Source organism: Periplaneta americana, chromosome 14 (assembly GCF_040183065.1).
Source record: "Periplaneta americana isolate PAMFEO1 chromosome 14, P.americana_PAMFEO1_priV1, whole genome shotgun sequence".
NCBI lineage: Eukaryota > Metazoa > Arthropoda > Insecta > Blattodea > Blattidae > Periplaneta > Periplaneta americana.
In genome coordinates, this window is record NC_091130.1 from 88,613,625 (window position 1) to 88,637,439 (window position 23,815).

Below are 23,815 nucleotides of genomic sequence, written 5' to 3' on the forward strand. Positions count from 1 at the left end.
TGCTTAATTATTTCGTCCTTTTGTTTAATCACGTAATTGAAAATGCGCACATCAATTTTATTATCAGAATCAGAAAGCTCTGATAGAGCATTCTGGAAATCTTCGTCAATATCCACTGAATTTTCTGAACTGTGTTCAAGTATACTTACAGTTTCACTAGCTTCACTATTTTTGCAGCACTTAATGGTTTCTTCATCAATAAATTGAATAGAATTAATTGACTTTGCACAACTAGGATGGTAACTGTTTTCACAATCAGAACATTTCAAACCATTCACCAGCTTAGCTTTACAGCGCTTGCAGCATACAGTGCTAGACGAGTTGTTCTGAGGACCTATGACTGGTGCGGAGCAGTACACAATATATTGCATATTATGTCCTTTTTTTCTGGCTTTGATGCGCATATATTATCTTAACTTGCATAATAATACCTTTCACGAATGTTGGTTGATACACTCTGGTATTTCCACATTATTTGTCTCTGGAGAAAAAAATAAAAGAAAGCCACTGGTAATATAGTTTCATGGCATCTGATCTGACTAGTCTTTGGACTTTCCATTAAATTCTCCCTTTGTTACTTTGGAATTTCCAATTGCCAACTCTTATTCCTTTCAAGCCTGGAGGTAAAAATATAGAAAGAAAAGAGGCAGAAGCAGCATGCAAACTGCAATTTAGTGTCGAATTGTTAAATTTTGTTATAGTCCTGTTAGAACTGCACGAAGAGATCCTCTGTCAAAATGGATTGAGAGGAAAGGAATTTTATTTCTGAAGACTGATGACAGTGTAGTCAATTGTGATTGTTGTAGTAAAGAATCGTATGTTTTTGGATGTGCAACATTGTCGCAGTTATGAAGTAACACTGGAAAGTTGGAAGGTCATGGATTCGATTCCTGATCTGGCCCTAGTCATGTGGAAGTGCAAAATACTTATAATGCGACCTCACTTTGTCCCAAATTCGCTTAAATATGTACTTTTGTCACTTCTTTTGATGTACTAAGATAATTATCTGTGTTCAAGAATGTGCTTCAGATAAACACATTAGCTTATGTGAAGAAAATTTTAAGAAATTAGTTGTAGTACGTTCTTTCAAAATAAAATAAAAATGTATCATAATTTAGAACTCAGTTTTGTTATTGTATATTTTTAATGTTTTTCACTTAATTTGTGGATGTTTTGTCGTATGATAGTGCATGAATGCATGTTTTAAGATTTGGTAGTCTATGGAAATACAGGCTCTATTTATAAGCTTCTACTTTCTATTTGCGGAAAGGAAATTGTACCAGAACAATAATGGAAGGAGTCCATAATTGTGGCTGTCTTTAAGAAGAAGGAAAGGCTAACTGTAGAAACTTTCGAGGAATATCACTTTTATTGACTTTGTACAAAATTTCGTCCAATATTCTTTTGAGAAGATTATCTCCATTTGTAGACGAAATTATTGGAGATCATCAATGTGGTTTTAGTGTAATAGATTGACTATTGATAAGATTTTTTGTGTTCAACAGATATTCGAGAAAAGATAGGAGTATAAGGGCATAGTACATCCGTTATTCATAGATTTCAAGAAGACATATGACTCAGTTAAAAGAGAGGTTTTGTATAATATTCTGATTGAATTTGGTATTCCCAAGAAACTAGTTCGATTAATTAAAATGTGTCTCAGAATACAGAATACATACAGCAGAATCCGTATAGACAAGTTTCTGTCTGACGCCTTTCCAGTTCACTGCAGGCTGAAGCAAAGAGATGCACTATCACCTTTACTTTTTAACTTTGCTCTAGAATATACCATTAGGAAAGTCAGGAAAACAGATAGGGTTTGGAATTCAACGGGTTACGTCAGCTGCTTGTGTATGTGGATGATATGAATATGTTAGGAGAAAATATACAAACTGTTAGGGAAAACACAGCAGTTTTTCTTGAAGCAAGTAGTGAGATACGTTTGGAAGTAAACCCCGAAAAGGGAAAGTGTATGATTATGTCTCATGATCAGAATATAGTACGAAATGGAAAAATAGAAATTGAAAATTTAACTTTGAAGAGGTGGAAAAATTAAAATATTTTGGAGCAACAGAAACAAATACAAATGACACTTGGGAGGAAATTAAACGCAGACTAAAAATAGAAAATGCTTGCTATTATTCGATTGAAAAGCTTTTGTCATCAGGTCTGGTTTCAAAAAAACTGAAAGTTAGAATTTATTAAAGAATTATATTGCCAGGGTCATTCCATGAAAATTGTGACATGACACTAAAAATTAGAATTTGTTAATTTGTACATGATTTTGCTATGTTAAGGTTGGCGAAACTTCAAAATATCTCCAATAATATATAAATGTCAATATATATTGCGAATCTATGTAGAACAAATTAATAAACTTTATATAAAAGGACTATTACTGGTGACTATATTTATTATATGAAAACGTTAACTTTATTCATTGTTACATTATAAGATTAGTTTTTAAAACATGTTCACGGTTGTAACATGAGTCACGAAAATATTAATATTTTATATTATTTGTTCTAAACGACACTTCCTTTTAAAAGTACTTTGTTTATTTCTTTCCATGGCGATGTCTTCACAAGATAAAACTAATTAAACTCTATTTCCCTATTGTAATATTTTAAATAATAAAAAATTGTAACACAAGTCACAGTATGTGTAGAGTGTAACAGCTAACATGAGTCAAGTATCAAGATGATGTAAAAATGATGTCTGCAGGACGAAGCGATGCAATTCGTGATGGTGAGGGCAATAAAACAAAAACACAAGTGCGATACATGATATGCTCTATATCAGAAGCATTCCAACAGATCAAGGAACAAAATCCAGACTTGCCTGTTGGAAAGAGTAAATTTGCGGAGCTGCGACCATCACACTTGTTACTAAGCAGTAAACTTCCACACAACGTGTGCCTATGCAAATACCACCAAAATTTTGCTCTGGCATTGGAAGGACTCCATAAAATTAACCACCCATTCCAAAATACAGTATCAAATTTCCAGAGAGTATCGTATGCAGTGATACCACCAGAAATTGCTGGTTCAATAAATGTGATAAGTGTAAAGATGGGAAAGGATTTCTGAATTTTATAGGAGATGATATAGAGGAACAGGATGTGACATGGTTCTTTTGGAAGAGTGATGAATCTGAACGAATTCATAAAGTTCTGGAAGAACATTGTGCAACACAGCTTGTTGAATATATTTGCAGTATAATTTCTCAATTTATAGAACACTGTTACATCAAAAGACACTAAGCACAGTGTTACAGAAATGTTCGGGAAAATGTTGATGTCTTCTTTCAGATGCCAAGCCAAGTAGACTTTATATATTATTTTAATGCACCGAAGTACATATGATATTTCCATGCAGATATTCTGCGTCATCATAAGATTAAAGAGCAATGGAACGGATAAAAATTCTCTCCGGCACCGGAACTTGAACTCGGGTTTTCAGCTCTACGTGCTGATGCTTTATCCACTAAGCCACACCGGATACCCACCCCAGCGTCGGACAGAATCGTCTCAGATTAAGTTCCAACTCTTGGGTTCCCTCTAATGGCTGCCCTCTACACTACGTCATAGATGTCTATGAATGTAGGACTGAAGTCCACAGATGTGCTGAGGTGCACTCGTTATGAGTGACTAGTTGGCCGGGATCCGATGGAATAAGCGATGGTATCCGGTGTGGCTTAGTGGATGAAGCATCAGCACGTAGAGCTGAAAACCCGGGTTCAAGTCCCGGCGCTGGAGAGAATTTTTCTCTGTTCCATTACTCTTTCATCATATGATGACACAAAATATCTGCATGGAAATATCATATGTACTTCGGTACATTAAAATAATATATGTGATATGCGTAAATCACTTCGTGATTTAAGTCCAACTAGTCACTCATAACTAGTGCACCTCAGCACATGTGTGGACTTAGTCCTACGTTCATAGACATCTATGACGTAGTGCAGAGGGCGGCCATTAGAGGGAACCCAAGAGTTGGAACTTAATCTGAGACGATTCTGTCCGACACTGGGGTGGGTATCTGGTGTGGCTTAGTGGATAAAGCATCAGCACGTAGAGCTGAAAACCCGGGTTCAAGTCCCGGCGCCGGAGAGAATTTTTCTCTGTTTCATTACTCTTTCATCGTATGATGATGCAGAATATCTGCATAGAAATATCATATGTACTTCGGTACATTAAAATAATATATATGATATGCGTAAGCGCTTATTCCGTCGGATCCCGACCAACTAGTCACTCATAACGAGTGCACCACAGCACATGTGTGGACTTCAGTCCTTGGTTCATAAACATCTATGATGTAGTGCAGAGGGCGGCCATTAGAGAGAACCCAAGAGTTGGAACTTAATCTGAGACTATTCTGTCCGACACCAGGGTGAGTATCCGGTGTGGCTTAGTGGATAAAGCATCAACACGTAGAGCTGAAAACCCGGGTTCAAGTCCCGGCGCCGGAGAGAACTTTTCTCCATTCCATTACTCTTTCATCAAGTAGACTTTGCCAAGAATTATACTTGGGTGGCACAAGATGAAATTCAAAGTGCCCAATGGCAGCAGTCACAGGTCAGCTTATTTACTTCTGTAGTATGATATTCTGGAAGGCTGCACTCATTTGTACTGGCTTCTGACAATCTGTCACACACTAAGGAGACAGTAATAGCGTACATTAATATTCTACTGGCAACTCTACCTGCAACTACCAGATATTCATATGGTCAGATGGTCCAGCATCGCAGTTTAAGAACAGATATATAGCTGTCGCAGATATAATTCTATCATCACATGGAACTTCTTCGTCACATCTCATGGCAAAGGTCCAGTAGATGGAATTGGTGGTGCTGTGAAAAGGAAAGTCTGGAATGCAGTAAAGCAGAGGAAACTGCAAGTCACCTGTGCTGATGATTTTGCACAGGCCTATAATGCAGTGAAGACCCTAATGTCAAAGTGTAATCTGTTTCATCCAATGAAATAGAACATCGAAATAATGAACTAAATACAAAAGAATTATAAAAAAAAAATGTCAAAACTGTGGAAGGTATTTCTCGAGTTCATTGTATTCGAGCAAAAAGAGGCATTCTCACTGATGAACAAGGTCTAAATGAGTTTTCACATGTTTCCATAAGAGTTGGTGACTTGTACTATGTACAATGATGGACAATAATATCCAGGTGAAATAAAGGAATTGAAAAATGGAGAGTGTAAAGTTAGCACAATGGAACGAGCTGGTTGCAATTGGAAGTGGCCTTCCTCACCTGATGAGATCTATTACTCCATTTCACAGCTTGTACAGAAAATAAATATGCCTACACTTGTTAATGCACGCGAACATTACAAGTTTGAATAGTTAGATGTGTTTGTTTCAAGCTCATGGCACAAACGTAACATGAGTCACATTTTTCTGTAACTCGAGTCACGTAATTGATTGCAATAAAACAATTACTCTCTTGGCTTTCTTTGCTTTGTTTGTGTGATATTTTAAATTAGTGTTCACATTGCAATATATAACAATTACAAGTTTTAGGCGCTTATAGAAGAACAGAGTTTATGCAAAATGTAAATACTTCTAGTTTGCATGTCTTTTTTGATGTAACATGAGTCAAGACATTTAAAAAAATTACTATAAATGTGAATCTCAATTTTTTGTATGTTCTATTATACCATATGACTGACTCCTTATGGGAGAACATTCTGCTAAAAAAGTGTGATTCTTTAAACATTCATGTATGATTTACAGTGAAACCTCTCATTTATGGACATCGAAGGGACATAATAATCTGTCCGCATCTGGAAGGTGTCCTTTATTGGGAGGGAGGCTCCCCAATCTAACAGTAAATTTATAATGTGCATTATATATCCCTTCACACTTTAAATGAAAAGTGTTACTGTAGTTTAATTCTAAATACAGTATAATACAGTAAATTCTTTGCAATTCTGAACTACAGTGGATAAAACTGAAAAGGAAAATACAGTACTGTACCATTCTATTTTCTAGGTCTACAGTTATGCAGTATTGTAATTTACAGTTTTCAACTTAACCTTTACGTTCAGGTGCCATGTCTCTCGAAACAGAACAACTGATTGAAGTGAAGAGAACAATCCTACTAACCCCCATCATGTGTCAAATACAATTTCACGATCGCGCAAACCTTGGACCCATCAGGCAGGTTAAATTGTATGATTTTGTTTATCCACCCACTTCCAGCTAACAAGGGGCAGCCAGCTGGGCTAGTGGTAGCCTACGAGACCTTTATGTTATGTTTCATGTTAAGGAATTTCTGTACTGTTCTCAAAACTAAATTTTCCATTTTTGTAACACATTAGGTTTTGAAATCCAAGTTCTGTCCGCAGTCAGGAGGTAAAGCAAGCTTTAGGACTATCAAACAGCTGTCCGTGTTCGTATCTCAGAGTGTCCGTAAAGGAGAGTTAAATTTGTCGTTATTTCTGTATTATTTCAGTTGGGACATAAAAATCTGTCCGTATATGAGAAGTGTCCATATCTTGGGGTGTCTGTAAAGAGAGATTTCACTTTATAATACAATAGCTCCAAGTGTAACATGAGTCACATGGAATGACCCACCAGTTGTTCTGTATTGTGAAACTGGGACTCTTAACTTTGAGAGAGGAACAGAGATTAAGGTGGTCGAGAATAAGCTGGTTAGGAAAATATTTGAGCCTAAGAGGGATGAAATTACAGGGGAATGGAGAAAGTTACACAGTGCAGAACTGCATACATTGTATTCTTCACCTTTACCCAGGCCATTGTAACCTCGCATTTGACAGTTGTTATTTACATTGACAACTCTTCCTACGAAAAAGTTGAATGCTGTACGGTAGCCTTCTGAACCAATCAGAACAGTATTTTCTATCAGTTGTTACTGCTGCTACATCGAGTGTTGCTGTGTTGTCAGTTTGCTGTATGCTATGTTACTACCACGTTCTTAATTTGTGTTTAGTGTTATAAAGTTATAAATAGATTTGTAATGCTGCTCTGAAATGTCGCAAAAGAAACTGGTAATTTATGTAGTGACATTCCTTTGTGCAAATAGTCAAACGTCAGAATTGGTGCAAAGGACTGGTAAATTTTACGTGGAGGTGAAGGAATTTGTCCCTTCATTCCTGCAGGTAATATAATATAGTGGACATCAGAAACTTAGTCCTCTCTAAGGGGACAGTCATAAAGAACTATGTTACATAATAATTACCATTTGAATTAATGGAGCAAAATATTAAACTCCGCATAAATTAAGTTAGCTGTTGTGTAGTGATCTTTGTGGCGGCATCACATTTCTCACTACCAACGTTACGCGAAACTTCAAATGCAAAAGGTTACTAAAATCTGGGTATAACATAATTAAGAACATTAAATCCAGATGTTTGAGATGGGCAGGTCATGTAGCATGTATGGGTGAATGCAGAAATGCATATAGAGTGAGAGTTGGAGATCTGAGGGGAAAAATACCTCTGAGGAGGCCTAGATGTAGATGGGAGGATAATATTAAAATGGATGTCAGGGAGGTGAGATATGATGCTCAGGATAGGGACCAATTGCGGGCTTATGTGAGGGCGGCAATAAACCTCTGGGTTCTTTAAAAGCCATTTGTATGTAAGTAATGTCTATAGGCACCTGGTGCCTTGTTATGGCAGTTTTTTTAAGTTTTCACAGGAGACAGTGTGACCCATTTCAGTTGTATTCATACATTTGTATAGTTAAACTGAATAAATGTGCGATATCACTGAATGTGGCTTTCGATCAAAAATAGGGCTTATAAACAATCTTTTTTGGAATAATCTTTGCGTTAGTGAACATATGACGTAATTTAATTACAGAAGAAGTATTTAGATAGATTTTAGCAAGCCTCTTATCTTACAAAGTAAAATTAAATGTAAGCATAAAAAAATCATGAGTACAATAATATTATCATCACTATTATAATAATCCTCATCATTTTAATGATCCTCATTTAGTACTTTCATTGACATAAACATCTTACTTAAACCAATTACGACTGCAGTTTTAAAACCTCGAAATATTCCAGATCTCACAACATGACATCTTTATTTTACTTATTTTGATTGGTGAAGGATGGATAGAACAGAGAAAAGTTCTCTCTGGCACTGGGACTCGAACCCGAGTTTTCAGATCTGTGTGCTGACGCTTTATCCACTAAGGCACACCGGATTCCAATTCCGATGTTGGATCGAGTCCCCTCAGTTTTCCCTATCTTTTTCATGTACTGTGTCACAGAATATGTGACAGTGACATAATGTCCAACGCACTATGTACTGTTCATCCTGTCGGATCCCAGCCATTTAGTCACTCATAATGAGTGCACCTCTGTACATAGCGCATTGGACATTGTGCCACTGTCACATATTCTGTGACACAGTACATGAGGGTAGGCCACTGAAGGGAAAACTGAGAGATAGAACTGAAACTGAGGGGATTTGCTCTGGCATTGGAACTGGAATCCGGTGTGGCTGTGATTAAAATGTCAGCACATAGAGCTGAAAACCCGGGTTCGAGTCCCAGTGCCAGAGAGAATTTTTTCTCTGTTCTGTCCCTCCATCATCATATGATAACGCAAAATTCCTGCACGGAAGTATCATATGTACTTTGATACATCATAATAATATATGCGTAAGTAATCACTTTGTGATTCAAGACAGTGCTCATCCCATCGGATCCTGGCCACTTAGATATGCATAATGAGTGCACCTCTGTACATAGTGCATTGGCCATTGTGCCACTGTCACATATTCTGTGACACAGTACATGAGGGTAGGCCACCAAAGGGAAAACTGAGAGGTAGAACTTAAACTGAGGGGATTTGATCCGGCATCAGAACTGGAATCCAGTGTGGCTTAGTGGATAAAGTGTCAGTACATAGAGCTGAAAACCCGAGTTCGAGTTCTGGTGCCAGAGAGAATTTTTCTCTATTCTATCCATCCGTCATCATTGATAATGCAGAATTTCTGCATGGAAATATCATATGTGCTTCGATACATCATATTATTATTTTGATTGGGGTCGAAATACATATTTATAAATATATATGTCTGCCTTCTGCAGGGATTGGAGGAACCAACAATGAAGACTGTAAACTCATTGCATAAAGCTTCTATTTAGTCGGTAATTTAACGACGCTGTTTCAGCAACTAGGTTATTTAGCATTGATGGAATTGGTGATAGCGAGATAAGACCAAGGATTTGCCATAGATTATCTGATGTTCACCTTACGGTTGGAGAAAACTTCGCAAGAAATCTTTATGGAACATACTTGAAAATTAAATACACAACGATCTTAATTAGAAGAATTTAACATATTTTCGTTAACCAAAAAGGAGTATTTATACTTTAATGATACAATATTCTTGTCAGTATTGATTCGAGTGATAGAAATTGCAATATTAATACTCTGAACCAGCAAAGAGTCCAGAGTGGTTCTGTGAAAGAAGATTAATATCTGCAAGCAATAATTTTCATTGGATCAGAATTAGATGACGTGATTTTGAAACCTTAGCTACGGATTTTTATGAAAGACATCACGCTGAAGGATTTGCTTTAATAATACTAGGTGTGAACAAGAAATGAAAGTTACTGCCCTCGAAACCTATCAGCATGTCTTTCAAATGGAAGTTCAACATTGTGGTGTAATAATTGTGCATACAATGAAACCTTGGTTATGTGGAAGTCCCAATGGAATTATCATGAAAAAAGAAATATTTGAAGTTGTGCTAGAGGTGCCCTTAGTCATGTAAAAACACACTAGAATTGGATAATGATGGAACTTTACTGAAATGAAAAGAAAAACTTAATCTTAAGGAAAACTCACTGTTATTGTTAATATACACAGTGTCAAATGCTCATGTACTTAACAAGTTTTAATGTATGTCACTTGTGTATATATGAGGAAGGATCGGAAAGTAATGTACAACAATTTTTTTACGAAATACTATTATGGTTAGGACGTTCAAAGTTGACATATAGTTTGTTTGAATCTTGCACTATAGACAGGAATGGCTCGATCAGGCATCACCTTGGCAGAATGAGCAGTAACTACTGAGTAAATATGGCTTGTGTGCTAGCATAGTTTATTTATGAAGAGCAGCGAGGTGTAGTCCGTTTTTGTGAGCAAAACGAAAAAGTCCGAGTGAAATCCATAGGGAAATGTTGGAGTTGTATGGTACTGATCGTCTGGACTGTAGCAACATCTCCAAGTTAATTGTGAATGCTCACATTTAAATACATTTATTTTAACAATATTTTCGTTCTCATTTCTGTTCCTCATTTATTGTGAACCAGCCTTTAGTTTGTTAAAACAGAACACATTTGAATAATGCCATCGACATGGTAAAGAAGTTTAATTGCTAATTTATTTAAAATATAGTATATTTTTATCCTCTGAACACATCTTTCCACATGAATCCTTACACTTGCTACACTACGTTTCGATTTCATCAGCTGCTAATTTTCCTTTCTTGCAAGAATAAATGTGTTACTACAACAATGCCACTGCCAGAAAGTTTTGTTTTTATTTCTAGTAATGTCTTATCAACCATAACTTAATCTCCATGCTCAGTAATGTCAGCAGACCAGTTTCATTTGTTATGAATATATTACTAGCTCTGCCACTGTAACAATCCAATTGGATTTAAAACTGATCATTCTATTTTGAGTGGCAGCAATTAAGAATTTCACCCTCACTTACAAAATTCTAGGTAGCTTTTTCGCTTTAATCGTAGTACAGTCAATTATGATTCTGTAGTTTGGATATTTATTTTTAAAGGCAGCTGGCATAGTTTCTTGAGCACTTCGTTTACTTTGCCAGAATATAAGTTTGCTTGTTTTGTCAGTACTTTTACAAATATTCGGGATGCTTTGGTTCTGCATACCAAATATTATTCTCAAAGCTGAGTAGGAGAGATCTGTTTTCATATTTATTGAAAACAGCAGTACTCGATTTTCGTAGACTTTGCATAACACTTCATTTCTGGTAACAGCTGAAAAAGTATGATAAATACCTCAGATTTTACTGAAGTGAAGTCATGCAACTCTGTATCATTTCTGATATAAGATTATCCCTGAAATTCTACTCTTATGTTGAAACTTCATCATTAATTTTACATATTTAATTGGACCAGCACTTACACATGTGTTTGCTTGTGTATACACTTAGCGGCAAAAAGAATGGGCCGGTCGACAATTTCTAAGTTCCAGAGACATAACATTGTGCATGCTCGTCTCGTCAAAGCTGTAGTTCACTAGGTAACACATAATTAAACCATTTAAATTTGCTGTATTTTGTTTAAGAGTCTAAAATATGTAATAAAATCGAATGGCGGGTTGATTCTAGATACATCAGGACCCTTGAAGAGTGAAAAAATAATAAAATTGATAAATACAAAATCAACCGGAGCGAATATGAACAGGAAAACCACATATTATGCCGAACCAATATTAACAGTCACAGTAGCGTAAGTCGTTACGGCATTAGTCTATTGAACAAGTTGATAGTAGAGATCAAGGTTCGAATCTCCCTCAATCCTTCTTTTTTTTTTTTTTAATTACAAATTTGCCATCATATGTGTCTCGCAAAGCTATAATTATGTGGCAATATGCCCAAACTCTAATAAATAATAAACCTCCCTCTCTCTTTCAAGCAATACTGCTGTCTGTTAATACAACGTTCTGTCTCGTCATTAAGCTTGAAGATGGCATAGAAACAATAACTCACTGCCCTGGTTCGCATAGGTTATTCTACGTATGCTACTCTCTGACAGAACTTAGATTGGAAAAATGTCATTTTCTCCGACCAGGTAATTGTCTCCAGTAGCATTCTGCGTATGCTACTCTCTGACAGGACTTCGATTGGAGAAATGTAATTTTCTCCGACGAGGTAATTGTCTCCAATAGCAACGATAGTACTGCCCTAGTTTATTATATGAATGGCCACCGATGTGATGAATGCTTCGTGAGATGAATTAACAAGTCGAGTTGCGTGAGGGTCGTGTGTTGGGGGTGGATGTCATACAATGGGGCAGGACTTCTGGAACGCATCCATGGGTGGTTTACGGCAGAAATCTACGAACACATTTTGGCAAATGTAATGATCCCTTCCGCCTGAAAACGATATCCAGAAGGAACACCTTTCTTCCAGCAGGATAATCCTCCGATACACACAGCCAACTGGATTCAAAGATGGTTTACAAGGAGGCGTGATGTCGACCCAGTCAACTGGCCTCCAAATTCACCAGATATGAATCCAATTCAAAATTTGTGGGCTGCAGTTAAAAGGACCCTGCGCTCTAATTGGGCAGAACAACCACCCGCTCGGACACCTGAGGAATTGTGGGACAGAGTTCTAGATGCGTGGGAGGAGATGGCCAAGAATTTAGACCTGTTCCATAATCTTGTGGACTCCATGCCGCGCAGAATGAGGGAAGTTTCTGACGCAGGTGGTTTGTGGATGAGATACTAGTCCCCACCACAGGCCTTGTTTTGTTAATATATTAAAAATTGTTTCTTTTTGTTAATTTAATTATTTATTTGTGTTTGATATGCATCTGGTTTTTTAGGATGTGAAACAAGTATTTTCGTTTGAACAGGCCAGGTCTCACCTATTAATAACCCACAAGTGATGGGCAATAATATTTTTACAAGACAGGCCTAACGAAGTTTGTTGACAAATGCCATTTCACATTTAAACTAATAAATTAAGTAAAAATTAAAATAAAAAAATAATAATTTTACTGTACCGGGAGGCGACCTCACAACCTCTTGTACGGATGTCAGACTTCTTACCACTGGGCCACACACTGCTCATAAGGTTTACTGCATTATAGACGGACGACTTTCAATGAAGAGACACCACAGCAATGCCTTGCAGTGGGTTACATTTACACGAGTGAACCGCGTGATAGAACTTAGCATTTCTATCGACCAAGAATTGGCCCATTCTTTTTGCCACTAAGTGTACATCATCATTTTCATTCATATTGGAACAGAAAATTATTTCACTGCCATGAACATTGCATACTTATGAGTGCATTTATTTTATCTCGAAATTAATTCATTTGTCAAAATGTTAAATTTATTTCTTTCCACAACCTCTTTAATCCATTCAACGACTCCTGCAATGTAATACTTCTTGCACGTAAATTTCTGAAAATATGTTGGGCTCAAAGGAAAAGTTTTGGGGATGACCAGATCTCCTGTATCCAACAAAGTGGACACTGCATATCCTTGAACTTTTATTTGGCCCCCATTATGGTCCATTGGGAATAGAACCAATACAGTATATTTTATATTATAATTAATGATATTAAGCTTCATACAGTAACAAATATAAATGATACTCGGGAGGAAATTAAACACAGAATAAATATAGGAAATTCCTGTTATTATTCGGTTGAGAAACTTTTATCATCCAGTCTGCTGTCAAAAAATCTGAAAGTTAGAATTTATAAAACAGTTATATTACCGGTTGTTCTTTATGGTTGTGAAAATTGGACTCTCATTTTGAGAGAGGAACATAGGTTAAGGGTGTTTGAGAATAAGGTGCTTAGGAAAATATTTGGGGCTAAGAGGAATGAAGTTACAGGAGAATGGAGAAAGTTACACAACACAGAACTGCACGCATTGTATTATTCATCTGACATAATTAGGAACATTAAATCCAGACGTTTGAGATGGGCAGGGCATGTAGCACGTATGGACGAATCCAGAAATGCATATAGAGTGTTAGTTGGGAGGCCGGAGGGAAAAAGACCTTTAGGGAGGCCGAGACGTAGATGGGAAGATAATATTAAAATGGATTTGAGAGAGGTGGGATATGATGATAGAGAATGGATTAATCTTGCTCAGGATAGGGACCAATGGCGGTATTATGTGAGGGCAGCAATGAACCTCCTGGTTCCTTAAAAGCCAATCAGTAAGTAAGTAAGCTTCATACCTGTACGAATAGGGGGTGACATCTTAATAATTTAGCACAATAGTTTATATCGTTCATTTTAACAATAACAGCCTAGAAAAATGAGAGTTAGCAATAATACTGTATGTGATTTATAGCAGTATCCATAGTTTGCTTCGTTCTACTTCTGTGCTTTTTGTAGGAAATGTATAAAATACTACATCATCCATACTATTAGAGCAACCTACTACACTATAATTAATATTGCTTTTTCCGCGTTTTTTTTTTTTTACTCTCCATTGAGTATAAGAGTTGGAGTGTTAAACCATAAACATATTGTCGGTGCAATGCCTCTCCTATGTTTAGTTCTAGGACCATGGCACTGGCATAGCTTGCATGGTGCCTATATTCATTAGCTTTTTACTCTAATGGCTCAACTGATTACTATGAAAATTGTTATTATATATAAGTTAGGTCTCACTTAGATTTTAGGCTATGTTGTTGTTTAATCAACTGTCCAAAGACAGTTCTGAACCTCACAAGTGATACCAACATGGCACCACTTATGAGGCAACTAGGTCAGGAGATAATGGGTTAGAGTGGCCAGTTCTTTTCCCCCCTCCATTGCATACATCACCAACTAGCTATATATTACACTAATCAGTCTTCAAATATTTTAGTCTATATGACATTCAGAATACTTTCATGAAAAGCGAGGGTTATAAGGGGGCATGAAGTAATTAAATCGAAATATCTTGCTTATTTTGAGTTTTTAAAAGAATGTTAGATAAAGTTTGTGACAAATCATATTTAACGAGATGCATGAGTTTTCTAGCCCTCATAATTATCAAATCCACGTCCATTCTAGTAGTAATGGGTGGATGTAGCATTGTAATGCTTCCTTTAGATGCATGGAAACATGATTAAGATCGACAGTAACTGAATCATTCCTTATTCACCTGTTCTGTCACGAACATTCCAAATGCACATGAACGTGGAGTTTTGCACCAGCGTCAGTTTGTTAAAAATAAAATACATGTGCAAGTATGGAAATAAAGGTAGTGACCATTCAATTTTGAACCTCCAAAATGAACATGATGAAGTGATGAAGTATGATTCTGGGCATTATGTGAGCACTTCAGAAGCGGTTTGGTACATACTTTCTTTTCCTATTCATAAGTGATTTCCACCTGTTCATCTCGAGAATGAATCTGTGCATCTATATTACACGTTCAACAAGCAAAGAATACTCTTTAATAGAAGAAAACATGGTATCCCTGGTGATAAGTTTATGGGAATTTAAAGTAGGAAGGCACTTGGCAGAGTGTATAAAGTGTGCCCCAATAATAGCTATTATCTTGACTTGTTCAATGAACTAATGCCTGTGGATGATATTGCTTCCCCGAATCATCAAGCAGAGTGGAGAACTTATTGCCTACTTGAAGATGACATTCACTGGGGCGGCACATTGCATGAAGCTGCCATTAGCAATAGTGCTGTTAAACTGGGGGAACTTTTTTCAGTCATGTTAGTGTTTTGTAGTGTTTCAAATGCTCTTAAATTATGGATAGAGTGCAAAGAGAATTTTTCTGAGGACTTGGTGCAGGATCTGAGAAAGTGACCTGATGTGAATATCGACGATCAATGTAACACATAGAAAATTTTTGCCTTTTACAGCTACAAGACTGTATTTTCACCATTGTTGGAAACCCTCTGGTGAATTATGGTTTACTGATGCCCCATATCCCCAATGGTAATGCTCTGAATAGAGGATATGCAGAAGAGACTAACTATATTGTCTTCGAAATGGCTCACTTCATTGAACAAAATGAGCCATAATTAAATAATGAACAAAAAATCTTTGCAATCAAGTTGTAAATAACATCAATGCCAAATCAGGAGAATTGTTCTCCATGGACGCACCCAGAGGCATTGGGAAAAAAAAATTTTTTAATTTATTACTGAGCAAAATCTCTTGTGATGGCAAAATGGCTCTCGTGGTGGTGTCGTCCAGTTTAGCAGCAATGTTGCTTCCTGATGGAAAGACTGCTCATTCCACCTACAAAATTTTTGTCACCTGGACTATAAAAAGGACTCATATCTAAAAATAGCAAAAAAGGCAAACTTACTCCAAGACAGCATTCTCATTGTATGAAACAAGTATATCATGGCCAGTAAAACTGTTGAAGCACTAAATTGAATACTCCAAGATACGATATATGATAATAGAGTGATGGGTGGAATGATATTCCTATTCTCTGAAGACTTTCTTCTGACTCTTTGTCTTCACTTGAGGCACAAGAGCCAATGGGGGTCTACACCTACCTTATGGTCTCACGTGAAGACATTCTTGCTGACAGTCAATATGAAAGCTCGACTGGGAAGTGATTTACTTGTACAAGAATTTGGAAATATTCTTTTGAAATTAGGAGAAGGTACTATGACCTATGTCAACAGTGAACTAGATCTTCCTCCTCCTATTTGTAAAACTGTTTTTCCTATCGAGCTTACTTCAGAAGTTTACCCTGATATGAAGAGATGTTATGAATAGAGCTTGGATTTGCATGCACTATTATATGACAAAACATGCAAAATGAAGCAGAAAAACAGTAACTATCAAAATTGAGGCCTACATTATGTTACATTTTATTTTATTTTGAAACAACGTATTGCAACTAATTTCTCAAACTTTTAGTCACTTAAGCTCATATGTTTATCTGAAGCATGTTCTTGAACACAGAAAATGGAATGGTTTTTCTGTGTTACAACAAGTGACAGATGCATATTTAAGTGAAGAAATTTGGGACAAAATGATATGGAATTTTAAGTCTTTTGCTTTTCTGCATGACCATGACCATGACCTCATAGAGAATCGAACCCACGACCTTTCTACTTTGCATCATTATGCCTTAACCGCGATGCTATCATGTACCCCTAAATGCAAAAGTACTTGGATGTTTATTACAACAATCACCATCCATCTTCAGAAATTTCTTTCCCTCAATCTATTTTGACACTAGTTCTCTTCCTGCAGTTCCAACACAGTTCGACACAAAAGTATACTAAATTGTAGTTTGCAAGCATGCTGCTTCTGCCTTTCTTTCTTTCAATATTTTGATCTCCGATTTGTAACGAGTGAGAGTTCGGAGTTGAAAATTACATTGTGACAAAAGGAGAATTTAGTGGAAAGTCCAAAGACTAGTCAGGTAGGATGCCACGAAAACATATTACCAGTAGCCTTCTTTTATTTCTACGGACTGGAAGGTCCGGGGTTCGATCCCAGGTGGTGACAGGATTTTTTCTCGTTGCCAAACTTTCAGAATGGCCCCGAGGTTCACTCAGCCTCCTATAAAATTGAGTACCGGGTCTTTCCCAGGGGTAAAAGGCAGTCAGAGCGTGGTGCCGACCACACCACCTCAATCTAGTGCCAAGGTCATGGAAAGCATGGGGCTCTACCTCCATGCCCCCCAAGTGCCTTCATGGCATGTTATGGGGATACCTTTACCTTTTACCTTTACCAGTAGACAAATAACTTGGAAAATACCAGATTGTGTGAAGCAACATTCATAAAAGGCACTATTTGCAAGTTAACATAATATATGCACCAATAATAATGCAGAATAATATCAATATGAAACCTGAGTATGTGCTATTAAATCTGAAATCTTCAAAATATGCATTATGCATGGATTTACTCTCAAAAAAAGGCCTAAACGTGCAAACATACTTACTGGCTTTTAAGGTACCCAGAGGTTCATTGCCGCCCTCACATAAGCCCGCCATTGGTCCCTATCCTGAGCAAGATTAATCCATTCTCTATCATCATATCCCACCTCCCTCAAATCCATTTTAATATTATCTTCCCATCTACATCTCGGCCTCCCCAAAGGTCTTTTTCCCTCTGGCCTCCCAACTAACACACTATATCCATTTCTGAATTCGCCCATACATACTACATGCCCTGCCCATCTCAAACGTCTGGATTTAATGTTCCTAATTATGTCAGGTGAAGAATACAATGCGTGCAGTTTTGTGTTGTGTAACTTTCTCCATTCTCCTGTAACTTCATCCCTCTTAGCCCCAAATATTTTCCTAAGCACCTTATTCTCAAACACCCTTAACCTACGTTCCTCTCTCAAAGTGAGAGTCAATTTTCACAACCATAAAGAACAACCGGTAATATAACTGTTTTATAAACTCTAACTTTCAGATTTTTTGACAACAGACTGGATGATAAAAGCTTCTCAACCGAACAATAACAAGCATTTCCCATATTTATTCTGTGTTTAATTTCCTCGCGAGTATCATTTATATTTGTTACTGTTGCTCCCAGGTATTTGAACTTTTCCACCTCTTCAAAGAATAAATTTCCAATTTTTATATTTCCATTTCGTACAATATTCTCGTTACAAGACATAATCATATACTTTGTCTTTTCGGGATTTACTTCCAAACCTATTTCTTTACTTGCTTCAAATGAAATTCCCATATTTTCCCTAATCGTTTGTGGATAAAACATGCAAACATGCCCAGAAAAAATACGGTTATTTGGAATCAATGTCATAAAACGAATATTTACAAAGTTTGAGAAGTGTAACAAGCATATATAAAAACATGCATTTGCATGGAAATCCAGGCTCTAGTTCTGAAGAAGATTTGCTTTTGTGAGAGTGATCTTGATACCCAAAAATGAACAAGGATCGCCCATTAACAAGACCATTTTGAATATGTTTCAGACTGCCGAAATGACGTTCAAATCCATAAATACTCTATTAAATCGGGATAATTCAATCAACCACTCAACCAAGTGTCTGAACTTGCTTAACTGTCCTGCACTCCCCGCATACAAGATAGTATTAAAGGTTGGTGCACCAATAATGTTGCTATGTAACTTGAGCCTTCTGAAGCTGTGCAATGGAACTTAGCTCCTGGTGAAGTCATTACAACCAAACGTGATTGAGGCAACCATACTCACTGGGTGTTGTAGAGGAGAAAGCATATTCATATCTCACATACTTCTCATCCCAAGAAATTACGCATTTGCGCTCAAACACTTATAATTCCCCATCAGCATCTGTTTTGCGATGTCAATCAACAAATTACACTGTCAGATACTGTGGACTGCAGGCATGTCTTGAGAACAAGCTGTTTCTCACATAGATGTATATGGCTTATTCTAGCGTAAGCAGCTGTAAGAACCTATTCCTTTGCTCTCCAGGAGGAAAAAGACGTAATGTACTGTATATAGAAGCATTACAATGATTCATTATTTATGTTAGAGAGAAGGATTTGATTGAATCTTGAGCCCTCCAGTGAGGGTGACCATAAGGATCCTGAATACAGAGCAGTTATATTTTTTTAAGCCGTTGATTAAAAAACCTACTAAATTTTTTATTTGGGATTCACTTGATACCATAATGTCATAATATAAACCTCTTCATAAATCTCCCAACCAAGGTGTTTTAAGACTTCTGCAATACTTGTCCTCACTCTTTGATGTCTGTTGTTCCATAGCAGTTCTCTTTTCCTGCAGAATCTCAATAGGTGACCAGTACTCTGTCTTGTTGCAGCCAGTATGCCTACAGTGGGTGTATTAAAGGATCTGCAGGAACATGAATAAGATTCCAAGAAAGCTTCACCACATTGATAAATTCAGATATTGAAAGAGGTTTTTTACTGGACATCCATGAATTAACTTTGGGGCACTCAGCATACATAATCACTCCTTTCCCTTTATGTGGCAGTTGACACCAAGCTTGAAAAGATTTCGTTCTTAGAATTTCTCTAAGTTTCCTTCCTCTTATCTTTGAGGAAGAGACGATTTAGTAAAATTAAGTTTTCCAAGGGACGCGTTTTTCTCTTCTTCAGGATTCCGTATATGATGTAAATGTGGATCATGCAAGGGCTGAAGACAATTGCAGATATTAAATGCTGTATATTGGTTTCCATTCTGCACACAGTATACTCAGTCCACGAACTTTTTTAGATGAATATAACAAAGAATTTGGAATGTTAACTGGTAACATGATTTCTTTGACAGCATTTCTAACTATTTTGTCAAGCTCTCTTAAGAAACCGGGGATAATTGATTTATAGGAACACATTGTAAGGGATATATAAGACTAGGCCAAACATATTCATTAATAATTTTAGTTTCTGCTCAGATTTAAATAATTTTATTTGTACAAGGCAATCAAGATCAGATGTTAGATTTTTAACAATTCTATTTTTATCAATTGAAATTTCATCAGTAAAATCAATGCCAAATTAAGCATTGTGGTTGCTTAATTTTCTTGTTTACTGATTAATGTTATGTCATCAGTAAAAGCTAATGTAACAGAGCCGGCAGATTTTCTGATAATTTATATCCATATTGTTCACTGATTTCATGATCATTGATGTTTTGCAACACGTAATTTATAGCCAAATTGAATAACAATGGTGATAATGGCGAGCCTCGTGCTACTCCACATTTAATAGGTATAGATTTGGTGGTCTTAAAATTATCCTGTATTTGTATTGCATTATCAGTCAATAATGATTCAATAAGCCCATATAAATTTTTCGGAAGTCCAGAATGCAGAAGCAATCTTTTTATGTGCTCATGTCCAATGGAGTCGGTGCTTTATATATGTCCATAAAAATAATGCAACAAATGCTTTTATTCGCTTTTGCGTGATGGAGATAGCCATTTTACAAGAGAAACATTTACATGTGTTCCAGGTACAGATGTGAACCCTTGCTGATGTGGATTTAGAGTAATGAAATTAAGTCATTTTGGTTCTAGAACTTTTTCTATTTCCTTATTAGGAAAGAATTGTAATAGGTATCCTTGTGCAATGTTATTTGTTATATCATTCTTTCGTTTTGTAATCAAGTAGATACATACGAAAAATGCAGCATTAATCTAGTAAGCAACGTGAGAAATTTGTGGTTTTTAAGTGCCCTAGGACTCGAACAGTGATTCTGTCTGGGCCAGGTGAAGTATCTACTTTTTTTTTATTTGTTTTCTTTTTATTTATTTATTTTTCTCCAATCATAAGAAAACTTTATTATACAATTATGTACAATACAATTGTGCTTACAAATTATAAATACTGTGCTATGACAGCACACAAGAAACATGTATGGAGGTTGCAGTCCTATGACTGTCCTTTGGCAATATGTGAAACAAAACAAAAATGTTAATCTTCAAACAACAGATCTGAGTGTCCCTTTCTTTTTAATCTTTTTCTTTGGTGAGGGGGTGGAAGTTGTTCTGGGATGGTATTAAGCAGTTTATTTGGATGGTTAACCATTGAGTGATGAATCGTATGTAGGAGCTGCGCAGGGTGGATTCAACTGTAGGCACATTCAAATCTTTATGTAGGTTGTCATTGTGAATATACCAGGGTGCATCCACGATTAGACGAAGGACCCGGTTCTGTATTGTCTGAATTCGTCTGATTTGGGAATTGGATGCAGATCCCCATATACCACAGCCATACATCCATATAGGTCTGATCAATGAGAAATATGTAAGTCTTTTCAAGTGTAGCGGCAGTGGTGATGAACCCTTCAACAGATGTTTAACTTGATATAATTTATGTCGGAGTCTTTTCACTAGGTTGCTTATATGTGTATTCCAAGTCAATTTTCTGTCCAAGTCCAGACCTAGGTACCGCACTGACTCAGCATGTGATACTTCTTCACCTTGTAGAGTGATGGATTGATTTTCAGTTTTTCTTTTATAGGATTTGCTAAGGTTCATTTTAACTTTCCATTTGTTACACCATATATCCACTAAATGTAAAAACTGTTGCAATTTATTAGCTGCCATTTCACATGAATCTTTGCACAGAATAGCAACATCATCTGCAAACTGAGCTGTTGTTAAATTGGCGTCTCTGGGGAAATCAGACACATAAATCAGATAAAGGTAAGGTCCAAGTACACTACCCTGAGGTACACCTGCTTGAATACTTCTGACCTGGGATACTATATTTTCATACTTCACTGAAAATGTTCTGTTGCAGAGATAGGACTGTAGTATTCTAAATAATGTGTCTGAAACTATTGGTTTTAATTTAAACAAGAGTCTCTCATGCCACACTTTATCGAAGGCTTTTTCAGTATCTAAAAACAGACCAAGACAAACAGATTTTTCTTCAAAAGTGTCCAAGATAGTGTCCACTGCTCGATGTAGCTGTTGCGGGCAAGAATGTGAAGATCTAAATCCAAATTGAGTATTGGGAATAGTGGACTTTGTTGAATCTAGAAGTCGAAGCAGAAGGCATTAAAAAATCTTGGGAAAAATGGGAAGAAGACTAATAGGGTGATAACTATTGGGATTATTTTTAGATTTCTCAGGTTTTGGAATCATCACAATGATAGCATGTTTCCAGTTCTTTGGAAAGTAGTTCAAACGCAGAATGGCATTGTATATTTGAATTAAAAATACAATGGTCTTTTTTGGAAATGACATAAGCAATGGTAGAACGATTAAGTCTTGACCAGGAGCCTTTTTTGTTGGGGTACGTCTTATTGCATTTAAAACTTAAGCGGGGTTGAAGAATGTAGTAAAGAGTGACAGTTGCGATGGAGTCTTCACTTCATCCAGGATTTTTTGTTCAAATTCGGGATTAACAGTATCATTACATTGAAACTGTTTTATTAATACATCAGAGAAAACTGTTACTTTCTTCTCAGCCATATACTTCCAAGAATCTCCCAATTTTAGCAGTGGTATTCTCTCAATACTTTTTGTTATAACTTTAGTTTTTTTCCTCACTGAACCATCAGCAGTATTGAGAGATAGCAGCTGATTTTTTACAGCGTCACTTCTTTCTTCTCTTAACGCATTTTTTAGTTTCCTGGTAGCTCTATTATAATTAGTTTTATGGGGAGGATATCTAGTCTGTTCCCATAATTTACGACAGTATCTCTTTTCTCATAGCAGTTGCTCAATTTTCTCTGTAGAGGTCATTCTATTACATTTCTTATAGGATTTTTTACTACTGGCCAGATTTACTGCATGGTGAACGTATCTGGTTAGTTTGCTGATAGCCACATCTATATCTTGAGCAGTTTTTAAAGGAAGTCTTAAATCTGTAATTTCATTGAGAAGGGCTGAATAGTAGTTCCGATCAAAAGGATAGTTTATTAATGCATACACTGGGTAACAACGAAAATGTTTCTTCGATATTTTAACTGTTTCTGGTTCAGTTTTCCGCGCTGATTTCAAATCTGCCATTTCTTTTTCTGAAATGATAACGGTTCCGGAAATATAACAATATTCTGAATTATGTTTGTTTTACGTTGAAGCATGATTTCCAGAGATGATTGTAGGAATTGACTGGATTCTTTCTGTTACATTTGCGGATATTACGCCAGTCCAAAGCAGAAGCAGCATAACTTAATGCCGGGTACCAAATATTATACAACTGCAACGCTTAGTTTGGAGTACCAATAGGAGACTAGGACAAATCATGGGCACCACATGTGTGCTGTGGTTCCTTTAAGTCAACATTGGAAGGATGGCTACGAGAATCTCGGAAATGCGTGCCATTCGTTGTTCCTAGTGTTTGGAGGGAATCAACCAACCACCATGACAATTGCTACTTTTGCATGATTGATTTGTCATCTTAGAAAAATTTTAAACGAGGGAGATGGCAGTGTCCGGATATCTCACCTTCCATTACTCCTGTCGCACATGGTCCAGATTTACCAGTTCTTGAACCACCAGCTGTTGACTCAAACGAATCTGTATCGACAGTGTGGCATGTATCTGTGCCCGAAAGTGACTCAGACTACAGCGACAGTGACATTCCAGCCAGAATCATCATTTCCTAAATCAGCAGGAACTAGATGACCTAGTATGTGATCTTGAATTACCAAAATCAAAAGC

General features: G+C 36.7%; 1 protein-coding gene across 6 annotated transcripts in view; it reads left to right on the forward strand.

The window, feature by feature from the left end:
- faf (ubiquitin carboxyl-terminal hydrolase-like faf) overlaps positions 1-23,815 on the forward strand; it is a 607,647-nt gene that overhangs the window by 303,397 nt on the left and 280,435 nt on the right. For 5 of the 6 annotated variants that reach the window (XM_069845714.1, XM_069845717.1, XM_069845716.1 and 2 more), the window contains one exon: positions 18,666-18,791. The exons of the other annotated variant lie outside the window; for it this stretch is intronic. In XM_069845714.1, the coding sequence (XP_069701815.1) occupies positions 18,666-18,791 (126 nt within the window). The remainder of the gene's footprint in view (positions 1-18,665; positions 18,792-23,815) is intronic. 6 annotated transcript variants of the gene reach the window in all.